The 18,869-nt window shown below is 35.6% G+C and overlaps 1 protein-coding gene and 1 long non-coding RNA gene across 6 annotated transcripts in view; one reads left to right on the top strand and one right to left on the bottom strand.

Annotated features, from left to right (window-relative positions):
• The window catches only part of LOC136844910 (calcium-binding protein P-like), a 46,854-nt gene extending 35,756 nt beyond the window's left edge, over positions 1 to 11,098 (top strand). Inside the window, exons 3-7 of one of the 4 annotated variants that reach the window (XM_067114233.1) lie at positions 1 to 84; positions 3,827 to 4,050; positions 6,020 to 6,094; positions 7,601 to 7,747; positions 8,813 to 11,098. The exon at positions 1 to 84 is cut by the window's left edge and continues 25 nt beyond it. In XM_067114233.1, coding sequence (XP_066970334.1) covers positions 1 to 84; positions 3,827 to 4,050; positions 6,020 to 6,094; positions 7,601 to 7,747; positions 8,813 to 8,886 — 604 coding nt within the window. In that variant the 3' untranslated portion in view covers positions 8,887 to 11,098. The remainder of the gene's footprint in view (positions 85 to 3,826; positions 4,051 to 6,019; positions 6,095 to 7,600; positions 7,748 to 8,812) is intronic. The other 3 variants (XM_067114236.1, XM_067114235.1, XM_067114237.1) reach the window with 3 other exon arrangements.
• LOC136844912 (uncharacterized) overlaps positions 1 to 18,869 on the bottom strand; it is a 511,857-nt gene that overhangs the window by 67,397 nt on the left and 425,591 nt on the right. The gene's annotated exons all lie outside the window — the stretch shown is intronic.

Genomic DNA, 18,869 nt, shown 5'->3' on the forward strand with positions numbered 1-18,869 from the left:
AGGTGGTGGTGTAGGTGGGGCTGTAGGTTTACTTATCATCGGTGCTATCATTTACTTCTGCTGTTGCAGAGGTGGAAAACACAAGTAAGTATAACTTCTGTACTTAACAGACACTCCAGTTAAGGCTGTAAATTTTGATTTTGATTACTGTATACTCAAAAGTTCATTCAATTGGAAGGCAAACTTAAAAGACTCATATTATAAGTGCAGGCAACAGTTGTATAATTGCTTTAGTCTCTAATGGTAGTTCTGTTTACAGTATCTTGAAAGATACAAATTGACTGCATATCAGCAGCATAAAGTAAATTTATAGATTTAAGACTATCCTAGTACATGTACATTTATTATGAGTGCTATAATTATGTTAAAAACATGTAGGGAAGATGATATTATTGCTTAGAAGACCATAAAAACACCCTGAAGGAGGTAAAAAGGACTTTGAATATTTATTACAATTTGGCTTTGTATCAGTCCGTATGTGGAAAAGCAAGAATTCTAGTTGAATTATTTGTTGCTTAATGTTTAAAGTGAATGTTAAACCAGAATGAATGCAAGGCAAAGAAGTTTTGAATCTCTCTGTTTACATATAAAGGCACTTTTGATACACAGAATGCTTTGTGAAAAAAAAAATCACAGTATATTTCAATGCAATGGCTACTTTTCCAAAAAAAATTCCCAGGCAAAATTTCTTTTATTAGCTGGCAATGTTGCACTGATGACAATGGAAAGTATATTAAAAGTGTATTGTAACATCAAATCAGTCAGCTATCAGGCAAATGTCATGAGGCAGCACTGACAAAAAGTTTTGGGACAGAATACTGTATTCATACTTACAGTTCTGTCTTGTAGTACAGAAAACGACTCTGCAAAGTCCTGAATGACTGGCTCTCTCCAAATTGAGATTATCCTAGTTGACTTGTCCATGTCCAAGTTTAGTAGTTCCAAAGCAGACTCTTCTGTGACTAGGGGGTGTAATCGAGTCTAAACTGACTGAAATGACATGACAATGCTTGTCAGTCTTTTACTAGTTCCAGTGATTTGCATAAACATGAATTTTTTTTATTATTTATTGTCTGACTCTGGACAAAGTGAAGACAGAATCTTGATTTTTTTCAACTTGATAAAATTTGTATGACTTTGATAGATGTCAGTCTAAGAATGGCATGTTTACAGCAATGTTGACCATACTGGGTCAACCTTGTACTATTCATTGCTTTAGAGATTAATTTTGTTTACTTTTGATATCTGGGTTGTTACCTTAAAGGTCTAATAAGGAAGAATGAACATATGGCATATATTTCTTCATACACTGAGCAACAACAACACTTTCAAATAATTGTTCAAATATCAAAAGATTTTGATGCAGCCATGGTAGTGGCCATATAGAGTCCTACTAGTTGCTGTCAACATATGTTTGACTTTAAAGTGTGATCAAGTTTTGAAAGGATGTGACAGAATTTACCTAAAAAAGGATGGTGTTTGGCAATTCTTCAACATGTTTTAGTGAAGTACTCAACAGTTTGGAAAATTATAGAAGTTCTAAAGAAAGAACTATCTTTAAAAATTACTCAGCAGAACGGAATGTCATGCCAGTACAAAAGATTATTATTCTGCAAGACATCCTAACAAGCTAAGTGATTAATTCAAAAATACTGTACTGTCATATGGAGGCTTATTTAAATGCAGTTGCGCATGTGAGATTAACTTATTTTATCAATGTTTACCATTTTAACACTTTGCTAATAAAGAGCTGATTTTATTACAAACTACCCCATTTTTCATATTCTGAGTACTAACTGTTATATTCTGCTAAGCAGTAATTTCAAAAACATATTTGTCATTATTGATTCTCAAAATTGATTCTAATATAGAAATTGTTAATTCCATTCTCCAGTCTTTTACACTGCAAAGGTCAGCTTTTGCAAGGTTTCCCATTACCTGGTCCCTGAATGAAGAACTTAAGACTCCCATCATCTGCTCAATTCATGTGCTGCAAAAGGCAGTCTTCCTGACTGCTTTGGCATCAGGAACTCGGATTACCATACTGGGCTGACTTAGACAAAGACAACATTTCACCAATCATACACCTAGTTGTGATTTGGGGTTATCTCCTGGCCTATCATTCCTGGCCAAGAATGAGGACTTTCTAAAGGGAAAATCCCCTTTTCTGATAAAGGAACTCAATATTTCAAATAAAATATTATGCCTGGTTCAAGCATTTAAGGTTGACCCAGATGTCACAGCAAACATCCCAGAAGGTCCTATTTTTTCTGCACCCTAGCATAAACAAACCACTCTCTCCCTCTACATCGGCTGAGAATTATTTTAGTGGCCCTCATCAAAAAGGCCTTTCCTAAGTTGCATGAGATCCAAAAGGTGAGTGCATCTTTAACTTTCTTCGGAAATGTTTCCTTTGAAGAAGTCTTCGAGTGTACGGAGTGGTTATTATAGACAGTATTCCTGAGCTGGTGAAGGAGTAATAATCCTGCAGCCAGACCGTACATAATTAGGTAAGTCACCATAGAACCACAATGGATAATACATTTATAGGTTTGTGTGTCTCCTGTTCTTTATTGCCAGACCTGACCTGAATGGGTATCCAGAATAAAAAAACTATTGATAACTTGTGACTTTACCTTGAATAAAAAATTCCTGAAACACTACTGCCATGAAAGTGGTCATGCTGAGATATTGCTTGGGAAGGCACAATAATCCCACAGCCAGACCCATCATAATTAGGTAAGCCACCTTCGAACCACAAGAATTATACATATTGGTTCATGTGTTGTTCCTTGTTCTTTATTGCCAAACCCTATGGGTATCTTAGAATAAGGAAAAATAATCGTCACTTGGCAATTTCTTTTGTATGCTTCTTTGAGGACAAACAGTGGCTATGCTATAAAAAGACAGGTTTTGAAGTAGGAAAACCTATTTTTGGTAGCCGCTGTGAGTCCTCAAAGCCACCCACTTTCCCTGACAAAAACGCATGGGACTGGGGTTAACATTTATCTTGCACAGACCGATCTGGCGTGTAACGAAGATGGTGTTGACTTGTTGTCACTTCTGTTCGAGTATAACGTAGAGCTTAGGTACAGTAATCATTGTAGGACAGGAGATAGAGCCCTCCTGTCCTGAGTCCTTTTTATTCTATCACTGCGCCAACAAGCACTATTCTGCCCGAGACCAACTATACAAGAATTCTTTGTAATTTGTTGGTCTGTCTTATGGAACCCTTGGGGGACCATGAGAGTGTAACTCCTTTGAGGCCTCACAGCGGCTACCAAAAATAGGTTTTTCCTATGTCAAAACCTGTTTTATGAACAAGTATTGTTTTTCAAATACTGTAGGTATAAGGGTCATTCAAGGAGTAACAGCCTGTGCTAGTCATTGAAGGAGGAACAGCCTATGCTAGCACAGAGTCAGCTTAATCTAACAGCAACAACCTTTATGGATGTCATTAACAATCCTCCCTCAGTTCTTTGACACTCAAATCTCATTGCAACCTAATGCCACTCATACCAGACCCCTCCATGATGTTTTGCACCAATTCAGTCCACATACATGAATCATCAAAGTTCATTACTAAAAGACTCTCTGGGAGGTTAATTTTCATCTTTTGCTGGGCCTACCCACAGATCTTCCTTCTACTTTACACGCCGTTGCCAACCATGGCATTCTATCCTCATCCATACATACTACATATCTTACCCATTGCAGTCTTTGGGTTTTCATGATGCTTAAGATCACTAGATGCTTTGGAAGGTTCGTAAGCTTGTAACCGTGATACTTTTTACAAGAGATGAAATTAACAATTTCATTTTTCCAGGGAAATGATGAACAAGTTTGGAGGAGGACGCTTCCAGGGAATTCCTTTCATTGGGGGTGGGCAGCAAGCTGCTCATGGAGGCCAGATGCAGATGCAGCAAAGTGCACCTATTCAGCAAGATCCCAACTTTGGTTCACAGCACACTTACATACCCCCAGGAGGAGTCCCTCCACCAGATCAGTCACAATATGGTCCTCCTCAACAGCCTTACCCTCCACCAGCAGGTAACACTTAAGATGAATTTCTAAGGAGACATTTGTAAACTATACAGTAGAACATGTAACACTGAATATCCTCTTGCCAATATCACCTGTAATGTTGGATATACAGTATTGTACTAGCAAATTTGATGTAAAATAAAACTTAAAGATTTAAAATTCCTGTTGGATGAGAAACAGGCAGTGAGTCCTGCATATTTTTGTAAGTGCTAATTAGGATTAAGGATTAGTATTTTAAAGGTGCTATTTTACTCTCAGCAGTATATTTACCTCTGGTTTCCTTAGACATATACATAAACACACACATACACATATACAAGAAATGATGTAAGCTTTGGAAGGTAAAGTAATACCAGTTAAGTAAGTTCTGTAAGTTGAAATAAAATATGGGCTGCAAGTAAAGTTTTTTAGATCTCTAATCTTTCGTACTGGTTTTTATGACCATCATTTGAAATTAGCTCAAGCTTTTGCTATTTCTTTCATTTTTTGACACTAACAAAAATCACTGCATGTATGAAAAATTTACCACATATTTTCCATCCTTTGAGGTTTATGGGAATATCTTTTAACTTATGCTTTCACAGTACAAGTACATTAGACTCGGTGCTTTAGTTGAAACACCCTAGATTTCAAGCTGTTTTTAATTTTGTAATATTCTTTAAAATGAAGGTGCATTTATTTGTTCTCAATGCATGCATATTCATATAATTATTTGCTTATCTTATTACTTTGATGTCAGAATAAAGTGGTGACTCTTTCTATTGGATATACCCAAGAAGTAATTTACAAATCATGAGCCATGACATTTAAGAAGTAATATCAGTACAGTAACCATAAAGAAGCAATACCTTATTTGTTATGCTAACCCATGGAAGATAATACAGTAATACTGATCTAAAGACTAGAGGAAAACATGACAATAAATGTAAAGTAAAATGAAAGACTCTTTGTGCACAATAGAAATAGTAGGACCTTATGCCCCGGTAAATGCTACAGGACAGAAATCAAAGGTACAACTGGTGGCTGTCTGAATTTGTTTTATGCAATATTATATATAAAAAATATTTGCTGGCAACTTCTGTCTCTCACAAACAAAGATGAATTATTCATGCAGTACATAGATGGATTATACATAACAATTAAAGCCTTTTAACGTAACGTTGAAACACTGTTAACACTAAATTGCTTCTCTGCAACTAGTCTTCCATTTTTTCTAATTTAGTTGTACTACTGCATAACATGCTACAAACTGCCAGTTTGGAAAGAAATTTAACATATGTAACTTGTTAGCTCTTAAATGCACAAAATATTTGCTATTAAATATACTAGGCTTTTCTAACTACAGGGTAATACTATCCAAAATGAAGGGCATACAATTGAAGTCCGTTTGTTTAAACTACTAAACAATGATAAAGGTGGAAATTTTCCCGGGCCTGATAATGTTTTTATCCTAGAACTATATTCCAACCCTTCAGAATAGCATTAAAAAGGCAATTTTGTGTTTCCTCCAGGATACAAAATAAATTAATTTTCTTTCAGAGGAACACATAAATGACATGAAATCTGTCACTGCATTTCCATAGCATTTTACGGTTAATTCTTTTCATTGCAACATTTCAAAAGTGCCTTTGCTGACCACTGGCTTATTAGTTGCAGAATCACATTCACATATACAAAATACTCTTCAGAACTTGCATGAGGTACACTATGGGAACATTTTTGCAGCATGTACACCCCGTATATTAGTAAAGTACTGTACTGTCACTCATTAATAGTAATAATAACAGTAGTATGTCAAAAAGATTTGGTATAGTGTAGTTCTGTAGTGAAATGAGACCAAACAGGGAAAATCTTTTATTGCTAAAGTCAAAAATGTTGCTCCTTTGTGTACTCTGCAGCAGAGGTTTTTTTTGTATGTGCTTCCTTGTGCTTACTGTGGCCAATTTTTCTTTTTCTATTATTACACTTGACCCAGGTGGGTATTACCCTATGGTGCCTGGAGATCCTTACGCTCAACAGCCAGGATATGCACCATATCCTCCTCAACAAGGTATGTAAGGGTTTAATGGCTTCTACAGTGAATAGTCTGTAATTCATTCCACCACTGCTTGATTACATAGAGGTGCTTCTGTTAAGCCTATCCGTATTGTTTTCTTGCTTTTATAAATTATGTGAGATTATTAACATGACTGAATGACTCTGACTGACAGACTGCATTTCAATATGCCATTTATTGCAAAATACTGATGAAGTGAATTTGTTCTATTGTTCACTGTAGAAGAACGTGATTTAATAGCACGAGTAAAAATGCATATGTGTTGATTGTGGTTTTCATACGCTGTATGTAATATAGAGTATAATGAGCTTTATTAGAATAATGTATAAGTTTGCTTTTCCTAAATCTGTAGTAGGGCTTTGAAGGCTCTGCTAATGGGCTTAAAACTAATGTGAAGTCTAGAAATACTGTATTCAGATGTCAAAAACCATGCCAGAGTTCATACTGTTTTTGACCTTACACAAAACAAGAAAATCTTTATGAAGTATAAACCAAAACTGATAGTCAATTGAGAGATCTTGCTAAATCACTTGGTAACAATGACAAAAGCATAGAAGAACACTGTTATTGTAAGTAGTAGAGTCAAATCCACACTCAAATGCAGTTTTAAAATTTGAGAGTGCCTACTAATTTATGCTCCTATAATTATGAACTTACAGTACAGTACCTGTATATGTACAATAAAATAACCACAACTTTGAATGATGGTAATAATCTGAATATAAAAAAATTAGACACTTCAGGCTAAAATATTATTTGTTATAAGCAACAGAATGACATGCTTTGAAAGCAACTTCCAGAATGAAGAGAGATTGAGGAATGTTTACAGACCATAATTCCCTAAAGACTGCATCAGACATACAGGCTTCTGTAAATCGCTTTGTCAGACCAACAGGCTTCTATAAATTGCTTACCACAAGAGACAGGAGACAGTAAAATACGATGCATTTTATATTTTGTTTTCAAGTTATATATGCAGTAATGTATTTTGACTTAGTCTGCTGTCTAAAGAAAAGCCTCCTTCTTAAAAAATACTGATATCATTTAATAAAGAATGATGCAATCATATGCTGTGAAAAGAACAGCCTGTATAAGCTGAAGTCGAATACACTGCTGCACTGATGATTTTTAATCATAACTTGAAAACAAAATATAGAACATCTTTGTGAAAGCTTTTACGTTTTCTGAGTTACAAATCCTTTGTGGTTGTGGCCCTGAACTATGGATCTTATTTGTTCATAAAATTTAATTGTGCTAATACTTCTAAAAAATAAAACAGTACATAAATATTTTAAGTATCCCCAGTTTTCATTTGTAAACTATACTTCTGTATTATACAGTCAGCACAACCACTAAGGATCACTCTGGGTGATGGAGACTAATTTTCTAGGTTATGGACATTAAATTTTCTTTTTGATGGAAACTAATTTTCTAAGTGATAACAACTAAAGTTTTAGGTGGTGAGAACTAACTCCTTTCTGGGTACTAACTTACTAACAGGTGGTGGACCGATTCCCATGCAGCCCCCAATGCAACCACCTCCTGGGATGCCCATGCAACCACCACCAGGCATGCCCATGCCCATGCCACAAAATCCACCCTATCCACCTCAAGCAGCACCATATGTAGCAACAGCTCCTCCAGAAGGTATTTTCAGACCAAACATCGGATATTTGGAGAGTCCAATGTGAAATAAACTTTTATTCAATCACATTATGTACTGACAAAAACACCCCTAATGGGTAAAATTATTACTTCTGTCAGGGAAGCCGACTTTTAGTTTTTTAACGTGAAAGCAACATCACATAATTTCCAAGTGCTGAGCTTTCACTCGTGATTGTGGAATGAGCACTAGTGTGTCATTTTTACAGGCAGTTTTTCTGTGTGTGCATGCACTCAAGCACTTGCATGCAGCACTCCCAATTTGTCACTTTTATTTGGCTACCACTTTTAGTCAAATTTTGAAGATGGTACCTGTAACATACAGTAATCTTACAATTTCCAACTTCAGTTATATCCCTTTAAAGCACATAACCTATCTCTAATTGTAATAAGTAATCCATGTACCAGATTACCATTATATACGATCATTCACCAAGGAATTGTTCTACATCATATAAAACAATCCACTTTTTCTTTATACAGGTACAACTAACTGTACAATTCTCAGAACACCTTAAATACATTTGAAATCACTGTGTTAGCTTTGAGTTATTTAAGCACTATTTAAATAAAAGGTCTTAGAGCAACTAGACTACTCATATAAAGAAATATCATATAAAATTTATATTTCAACAGTCCCAAGGACGATAAGGTGTGTATAGTATGTATTTTAATTTTTGGTTTGAATTTGTTACAATGTACATTAAAGGCTGCAATTCTGGGAAGCAGGTTTCATTATGCTTTCTTGTAAGGAAGGGTAAATAAACTTTAGCAGTTCTTTATCATGCTTTAGCATTAACTATTATATTGCAGAAGTGTAATGCTTTTAAAGTACTGTATAAGTCTTGCTTCTAATGCTCCAGTAACTCATCCTTTTATAGCTGTGCAATAAATAAAATTTCCTTGAAATCACTTTAGAAATGTCTTGTATCAGGCTAACACTAACTTGGTAACATAAAGCACTCTATTACTCATGTATACATACCAGGTGTCTATGATGGTGTAAGTAAAGGAAGTCATAACATTAATCCTTTCTTTCACCACCCTCAGGGTTTGCTCCAGATGGCCAGCAGCCTCCACCCTACACCCCGCAATACCAACCTAACGCGCCACCTCCGCAGTAAAGGGTAGCTTTAATTAGGCCCTGCTTTCAATTTAGTGGTTGTATGGGTTATAATACTGGCCTTGCCTAGCTAACCATACAATTGTTGGTATAACCTGTTGCTGCATAACAGAAGCTGTAACTTGAAATCATTGTACTGTGTAGAAAATCTTGCCCAATGTACACTTTTTTACAGAAATGACTTTTAACAAGCACTCTCTCAAGTCAGGGGGCAACCAACTAGCTTGAGTCATTGTTTCTGGGAGAAATGATCTTTTTAAGGGATCTTATGGATACTAAGTCAATCAAGTATGGCAACATTAATCACTCATTTTTGTAATATTTATGGTTTCTGAAACTTACTGACTGATTTGAATTAGACTGGCTAGAAAGGGATGTACCAGTGAGCAGAAGAGATCTTGCACCCTTTAAGAATAAGACTCTATATACATACACATTTCTCATTTTCTATGACGTGTTAAGACTTAGATGAGTAAGACTGAAAACATAAGTGTTGTAGCAATCTCTGGAGTGTACTTCAACAAACAAAGTTGCATTAAATACCTTACACGATACACTTTGTTACTTCACTTGCTGCACTATAAATACCTTAACATATTTATTTTGCTACTTCAGCTATTAGATTATTATATAGAATGCCTGATAAAATTTTGTACCTCCATGGTAGTGCCATTATGTTTTCAACATTACTGTAGTATCAATACTCAGAGTCCCTGTGCACTCATAGATTGGGTATCCATAACAGGAACAAAATCTACCTAATATCTAAAAAATTGATGCATAACTAATCAACTTATTGGGTTTATAAATACAGTTTGTGGGATATTCAAATAACAAACACTCAAACTGTTATCATTCAATGCATTAATCTTGTGCCCAATGCATTACTTACCAGAAACTTGGTATGGGGGCAATACTAACAAAGTGGAATGGTTAAACTATTTTGAAATTAGTGCTTAATTATGAAAAGGTCACCACAACTTTCTTATCGATGCAGTTACTTTACTTGAAGTGCAGAGATTATGACAATTTGTTTGTTCAATAAATGTACCCATGCAGTTACAGTACTTTCCTCGAAGAACAGAAATTATAACAATTTGTTTAATCAGTGAATGTACACACAGTATTGCTTAATTAACTGTCAAACTTTAAAAAATATCAATATACAGTAATGCATTTTTTCTTATGTAAAACCATAAAGGACTTCCAGTGCTGGGAATTTTAAATTGGTGCACTGCATACAACATGGACATTTAGATATCCTGGAATTTGTAGTGTTGTTTCTTTTCTTGTTATAATTATGCAGGTGATGTAAAAGAATTGTGAAGCTGTATCAACCTGAGACACCTTTACCTTCGAATGTGATGAAAGCATTGAGGTCTAACATGGTTTAGAAGATTTTTAGAGGATTTTGCTGGTTCTATCCCATTTATAAAATACATCTGAGATTATGTGTATAATGTGGTATTACTCAGAAATAATTTTGTATATATTTTATTAAAATGAATCTGTCTGAATAGCACATACAGTTGAGAGACACAACTATATGACAAAATCTTCAGTGTTTTACTTGAATAAAAAATCAGCAAGAACTGTGAAAGATACATTTGATCATTCTATTGTTGACTTTAAATAACCCTATTGTACCTGTCCATTTAACTTCAGAGACAGTATATGTAAATTATGAAGTGAGTGTTTTGTTTGTTTCATAGACTTGATAAATATAATAGTTTACAATTCAGAGCATCTACTTGGAGATTAATAGTGTATTTTATCTACAAATGATACTTAGTGTAACTTACCATTCAGGAAAGCTTTACTATACTATGTACAGGGAGTCATAGTGCTTCTAATCTCTCTATTTGTAAACCTATCTGTCCAGTGAAAGTGCATTACAAGCTTATAATCATGTTATAGATGATAATCAGTAAAGCTTAATCAGTTGTTTATATGATGCATTTTAATATTTCTTATGGAAATTTTACCAATACATAAGAGGTACTCTACATGTTTTATACATGTTCTGTTGTAACAACTATATTTTTTGATAAACATTTAATGATGTTTTATAATTCTAGAATGAATTGAGTTTTGGCAGTTTTCTAGGTTTGATTGTAGCTCTTAGGTCATGTTTGCTTTAGTTAGAAGTTTATGTTTCCAGTTGCTGTACTTTTAATTTTAACCGTCCGATCATAATAAAGGAATTATGCCAAGTTCTGTTTCAATTCCATACACACTGAAGATATAGGTCTCTATAATTTAAAACTATTACTGTTGTTCCTTCTTGAAATGAATTACAATTATTGAGTCTTCTATGCATAAACAGGATATGTTCTAATGTATATACTTAGCCCACTGGCCTTTGGGTCTCATTGAGAACCACTGCTTCTGGCACCAGACTGTTCATGTACTGTAGGTCTAATGTTACAGTTCACCTAAGTTTTGATAAGATGGGTCTGTTAATTTTAAAAAAGGGGACACAGTGAAAGTTCGTAATTAGTAAGTATGAATCCAAGTGAAAGTTCTCAACATGCAAGTTTTAAAAATGAAAACATTTTGTAAGAGGCAGCATAAAATTTCTTACGTTGAAAACTTGCAAGTTAAGGAGGGGTTCAACACTATTCTTATCAAACATATTTTTAATGACCAAAATCATGCTTTCCATTAGCATCATCTGTTGTTTACTACAAAGAATGCTTTAATGCTTGCACAAACAACACCATTCTGATCTGCCCTGCAGCCTAAAATTCATAAACCGACCATCTACTTCCTAAGTTATGAATAAGCATCAGCAAAATAATGGTAGATGTTTTCATGCCGGATTAACCCAATTAATGGACGGGCATCATCATCACATTTTCCCCTGTAAAAATGCTTTTAATCTATAACAGGTTTTGAGTGATGGACAGTCTAACTCATAAGAGTACTACTGTAATATTAAGTGCCATACGATTTGGATGAATTTAGCGGTTAAGATGTTCATAGCACTTCAATGGTTGATAAATGGCTTATGGCAACTGTGTAGCTCAGTAAAGGACAGAGGGGGGGATTAGTGTGCCTTAAGACTTGATGGGGGAATGTATTGTCCCCTCTCTATCCTCCCATGACGTCTTTTTATTTATTTGCTCATTAATATACCCAGAAATTGCTGTTGGCTTTAGTTCTTATCTCTTATGATAGTATGTCAGATAATTGTAATTTTGCAGAGAAAAGTGCAAAGAAATATTAGAAAAAACATGTATACCTCACAAAAAGTTACTGCATCTCCCCACCTTAGTAAATCTCGTAAATATTTTACAACAAACATACAGTACAGTACAGTACTCAGAATTTGTTACTAATTTTAGTTCTTATCTGTTATGATATTGTGTGAGGTGTAATTATAATTTTACAAAATAAAATAAAATAAATTATTAAAAAATATGTATAACTTGGTAAAATTAGCATATTTTTATGAGTATCTTGTAAAAGAGGTCCCACACAGGGTTGTAAATAGTCACTTTCAACTTCCCGTGGAAGGTAGGGAAAAATTTTTTGAATTTTTTTCTTACACCAAGTGCATTTGCGTAACTTCCTCTTTCCATTGATGTGTTTTTCCTTGAATTGGCCAACCTTAGTTTGCCAGGTCTGGGGGTGTGTTTAATATATATTTAGCCCATCCCTTGAGGGTTAATGCTCGTGAACTGTACAATAACCTTTACATCATCCACTGAATTATGTATTATTATTATTATTATTATTATTGTTGCTAAGAAATTCACAATTTCGTGAAAAAAATCTGTGTAATAAAAATCCACAATTATATAGTAAATATATTACTATGTAAAATAAACAAAGACTTTCGAACACTTGAGCGGTGTTCCTCATCAGTGCTAACGTTAGCACTGATGAGGAATACCGTTCAAGTGTTCGAAAGTCTTTGTTTACTTTACATAGTAATATATTTACTATATAATTGTGGATTTTTATTACACACATTATTATTATTATTATTTATTACTAACAGACCCTTTCTCAGTGCTGCAGTATTAAAAGTAACTGCTGATTCTACTGCATTCATTATTTCACTTTCTATCCATTTTTCTGTTTATTTTCTTTTCTTCAGTAGCAGATAATTTTAAAAATTCAGTATCTGCAAAGGGGAAGTATACTACTACTTTTTTAGTATTTTGTTACTGTACTTTATTAGGATGATTTGTGTACCCATTTTCTACTGACAGGTGACCTAGGAACAGAAAAGTGATGGAACAGGAGAGGCAAGCATCATCATTATTATTATTATTATTATTATTATTATTATTATTATTATTATTATTATTATTCAGAAGAAAAACCCTACTCATAAGGAAGAAGCCAGCAGGGACCACTGACTTGAAATTGAAGCTTCCAAAGAACGTGGTTATCATTTGAAAGAAGTTCCAGAAGATAATAGGGAATACAGAAAGAAGAGATCTGTTATTAGAAATAAAAGATAAATTAATAGAGATTAAAATTTAAATAAATTAGTATAATACAAGGTGAATTGTTTAGGGTAGTAATGCACTGCATCTTCCTAATTGCACAACATCCTCAGGGAGACTTTCACAGTTCAATGGTGTGACGAATAATGACCTCTGGAACAGAGTAGTTCAACAGCATGGCATATTCAATGCATATTGGTGCTGCTGTTCGGCAAATCTGGTCACTCCCAGTAGGAAAAGAGGATCAGGGATCACTTGTGAAAGCAAAAGTTCCCTGTTAAAACACAATTTATAAAAATAAAACACAATTTATAAAAATCTGACAAACAAGAGACCATCTGTTGATAGTCCAAGTCATAACTGCATGTACTAGGAAACAAACCTACCAACACAAACCAGTCCGTCTAAAAATGATAAATCTCTGGTAGAAGCAGACATCCACACCAGATTCATTAGATGTTTCTCAAAAGTTACACCAAGTGTAGTCAAAGCTTCAGATTCATTCATGAGAATTTTAGTTTGCTAAAGACCCCATCAACAGAAACTCAATGCTGCCAATCTGTAAGGAAAGCTTGAAGTGCTGTATTCCTTAAACATATTCACCCACTCCAATATTCTGGAGTTTAAAAATGAGTGCTTTACGATTTACTAAATTGAAAGCAGCACTAAATTCTCTTTGAAATACTCTACACTTAAAACCCTTATCAAGGTTCTCTTGCAAATGCTGTGTCAAATCTAAAAGAGTATCGCAGGACCTAACTACTTTCTATGTGCATATTGACTACTAGCCAACAATCCTTTGGTTCCTACATACTTGTCTAGTGGCTTACAAATAAGTTTTTCTGCAACTTTGAAGAGCACAGAGAGAATAGCAATTGGCCTATAGTCACTGCAGTCTGCAGATAAGCCATACTTTGGAACAGGCACTATATTAATAAGCTTGCACTCATCAGCAAAGATATTATTTAACATAAAAATGCATACAATCTACTAATCTTGGGAAACAAAACACTAAAAACCTTTCTAAAAAACAAATGGAAGAAACCATCAGGATCTTCTCCACGCCATTTATCAAGATTATCAAGTGGGAGAATTATCATTAGCTAAAATTTTGGGATCAGTTGACCAACTTAACATGGTGATCCTCTTGTTTTCTGGCATATGATGATGTGGTTTTCTGGCATATGATGTAGTTGCTGAAACTACCTATGTGAGTGGGTTATGGGTGGAGCCCAGCTTAGCAACAGATTCAGTACCTTAGTTTCTGGAGGGAATAAGTGGTTCTTTTGGATTTAAAGGGTAAGGAAAAGATTCCTTCTTTGGTGCTCGGAGAGGGGTGGTGTTGCTGAATGTACTTAGCTCCACTATTCAAGTTGACATTGGCTGTGAAATCCATAGAGGACTTCCACAGCCTAACGCACAGTGGGATAGTCCAAGTTGCCTTGATGAATTGTTCTGAAGCGGTTGCTTATCATCCCTTCCTGGAAATGACACTTTGGAGACATATAGTGGTCATGCCTATAGTACATGAATGAGGGCATACTCTCTCTCTCTTGGCATTTAAATTTGGTGTCTCTTCAAGGACAGTGGGCAGCCAAAGGGGTGAAGCCAGAAATGTCCTTTAATACATGTGGAAAGCCTCGGTAACCTAAAGGTAGCACCTGTTCTCTCTGGATACTATTGAACAAAATGCCAAATGTTACAAGCCATACAGGTTCACTGAACATGGACACCACTCACCCATCTACAAAGTAGATGCAGCAATCCACCATGGCCACCAACTCTGCAGTCACTATACAGTAGACCTTTGGATCATCTACAAACATACCCCAAAGCATTCTGTTAGACAGGCCACCTATGGACTACATAAGAACTATCTCATTCTCACTCATTCACTCAAGCATTAAACTTCTATGGTCTGGTCCAAGTGTCTTTAAAGGTTACAGGTTACAGGAGGTGATGTATCAACATTGCCTGATATACAATGATGGTCATTTATCACAGTACTGTATTTTAAAGACTATCTCTAACCCTTATATGGACGAAGGATTCCTGCATGAAACCTGCAAGACCAAGATTCCATGATCAGAAAGATACAGGTGCGTTTAGGATTAAGAAATCTTTAGACAGAGGGATGAAAAAATATAAAAGTGAGGGGTACATAAAATAAGAATAACATTCACCCACACCCTTTCCCATAAAATGCATATGGTTTTTATCACGTTCAACAATTTTTCAAACATCCATGAATACTGTTGCATTCAGATAACTGAATCTGTTGCTGATATAAACTTGAAAAAGTAAAATTAAAGTTATTAATACTTTTCTTATAAGAAATTTAGGCTGGTCTGAACTGACCTTCTCATGAATGTAATATTCAGCATATGAATAAAATCCAGTATGAAATGTCCCTGTAATCTACAGCTGTCAGGAAGCATTTTCACTAAGCTGAACCAGTATTTAGCAGTTCCTTCACCTTACCCTTATTTTCCCTAGTGGAATTCCCAAAAACTACCTGATCCTCTTTTCTTATGCATCTAATGTGTTATGTGGTTATATATCTCCAAGGCATTCTTTGTGTATTTTCCTTTAACAGCAATCTGCCACTTACTACTTCACTGCAAGGTGAATGAATGAGAGTTGAAAAGTGTAAGAGTTCCATGTAGCATCATATTTTCAACTGAAATATCAGCCACCTTTTTCAAACATCTATCTCCTGTGCTCACCAATTTCTGAATTATTCATTCATTTTTCATTCAAACACAGATAGTTATTTATTTCTCATCATATCCTTTTCTCTGCTTATTCCAGTATATTATCCTTCTCACAGGGCAGTAACTCAAGGAATGGAGGTCAGGCTATTTCCACAGGTTAAAACAAAATTCTCTACATGTAGATAATAGCCACCAATCTAGGGTTCTGAGATTAGTAAAACTAAGATGGAATTTTGAATTAACATTTATAAAATGTTTTATATCTGTACCAAAGTGCAACACTATCTGTTGATTTGAACCAACAGACAAGTGACCTGGATTTAAATACTTCCCCCAAAACATGACTACAGTACTGTTTGATGGGAAAAAATCCATTGTTTTCTGGGATTCAGAGCCTCATTTTGCTACAATGTTATCTACTGTGCCTTGTGTCTTTAACTGCTCATTTTTATGCTTCTATAAGGATATAAAATTGTAAATCCAACACCAACAAAACTGAGCTACAACAAATCTACTAATGAAATGAGACATTTCCTGATAGTCACATTCTCCATCCTTTTTTTTTTTTAATTTTCCCGTTTTTCAAAATGTCATTTATGAAAACATGCATTAACATTTCTAATAGCAATGCCTTAAAGGTACAATGATATTATATCACTTGAGTTCTACCAACTGTTAATTTAGTGTGCACTTCCTCTTAAGATTCCTGAATGACTAGCACTAAAATACTGAAATATGACAAATTTTTAATTACTGTTATTTGTGTTTTTCATAGCTAACAAACCTAAGGTCTTAAAGTTAGGTTAAATCTTCTAGCGCCAGCTGGAAACCAGTAAAATCATACAAAATTGTAGAACAAGGTACTGTTTTGGTGGCAATGGGTTTGGCTACTAGGGTGAGATAGGAGGAAACAATCGACGTACCTTCACCCAAGAACACCATGACGTCTCAGTTTCTTCCAGCCCAGGGAATCCATTGAGGGGTGGCAAGAGGTAGGCAATATATATTAAGACCGTAGGTTTGTTAGCTATGAAAAATACAAATTAATTCAAAATTTGTCATTTGTTCATACACGGAACAAACCTAGGCCTTAACATTAGGAATACCGTAGACTCACTTTTGGTGGGAGGAAAGGAAGTCTCGAACTGACTGGAGGTTCAGCATACCACAGACTCACTTTTGGTGGTAGGAAAGGAAGTCTCAGACTGACTGGAGGTTCAGCACACCTGGTCTCAGTTCTCGGTTAAGTAAAAGCAGAGAAAAGAGATTAAAGCCTCTGACTAGTCTATCAAAGGATATTAAATGGTCAGACTACTGGGCTAATATACATTTGTATAGGAACCGTATATAAATGGAAGTTAAAGAGCTATATCTGTTAAGACAACAAACCTGCCTTTGCCACCAATTCATTTGTTATCATTCCTATCTCCCCTTGTTAGAGAGAGGTGGGACATGCTTCTGCAAAGAAATATTAGTGTATTAAAAAACTTTTCTTAAACAGAAAGGCATTCACTCACCTGTATCTAACCAGTTCCAGCTCATGATGGATCAATCAATCTTCCTACTGCCCGCTGATAGAGAACGGAAAATAAAGAAGGAAAAAGACCAGTCACCTCATTCACTCTCACTTTTATACCATTATCTTAGGAAAGATATACACTGTCCCGCTAGGGGCACTGGATGAGCTACACAACCTGTCGGGCAGCCACCAATGGACTCAACGAAAGTGTCCAAGGACGTGTAGGCAAGGTCCCTTAGATAGAAGGATGTGAAGGTGGCTTGACGAAGCCAAGCACCAGCCTTCAAAATCCTATGAACAGATAAGTTCTTAACAGCTAACGAAGGGCCTAAACCCTGAATATCATGTGCTTTTGCATGCACTGTTTTAGAAGTAGAGGTTGTAGAAGAGCTATAAGCACAAATAATAACCTCACATACCCAGATGGAGATTGTATTCTTGAACACTTCTTTCTTGTTCTGGCCTGTGCTTACAAAAGGGATTTTGACAAAGGAAAAATCTATTTCTGAGGAAGGCCCCGTGTCACCCGGTGAAATTCCATTGTAGCACGAATTTCTAGGTATAAAATGCTAGATATACCAGAGAAAAAAGAGCTTTCAGGAAAGCTGGGGTTACTACCCCCAGATCGAGTGTCTTCTCCAAGGAAGACGTCGGTATAACGAAGGGTGAGTGAAGGATCACTACCACGGAGTCTTACTCGAAAGATATCTCCCTGTTAAAACCCCCAGAAGAGAGCGGTGAGCCGTTACAGCCCCCGCACACAAACGCCCGCCAGCTCGGCGACACCAGCGCCACCTACCTCATTCCAGGCTAGCACTAACCCCAGACTTGGCATGTGCAAGTAGGGGGGGAAGCAACAGGTGAGTCAGGGAGGGTCACCGGGTGACACGGGGCCTTCCTCAGAAATAGATTTTTCCTTTGTCAAAATCCCTTTTCTGAGTCCAGCCCCATGTCAGCCGGTGAAATAGTGATAGAGAATCATGCCAAGGCTGCTAACTACGAGGAAACAAGGTAATCTGAAGAAAAAAACATAAGTTACGAAAATGGTTTTGATCAGGGTATCTCTCACATGTGAAATAGAATACTAAACCTAAAGCACAGAAAAAAGCTTAACATTACGAAAAATGTGAGCAAGTCCACAGTGTGGCAGGGAAAAAACCCAAAAATACTTAAGACTACAAGGGTATAATGACAATTGAAAATTACTTAGACTAAAGGGTATACACAACCTTATAGCTACACACGTAAGAGACAATATAACATGGGGAACAATTACATACACGTATATATA

The sequence above is a fragment of the Macrobrachium rosenbergii genome, chromosome 13 (assembly GCF_040412425.1).
Source record: "Macrobrachium rosenbergii isolate ZJJX-2024 chromosome 13, ASM4041242v1, whole genome shotgun sequence".
In the NCBI taxonomy this organism is placed as follows: domain Eukaryota; kingdom Metazoa; phylum Arthropoda; class Malacostraca; order Decapoda; family Palaemonidae; genus Macrobrachium; species Macrobrachium rosenbergii.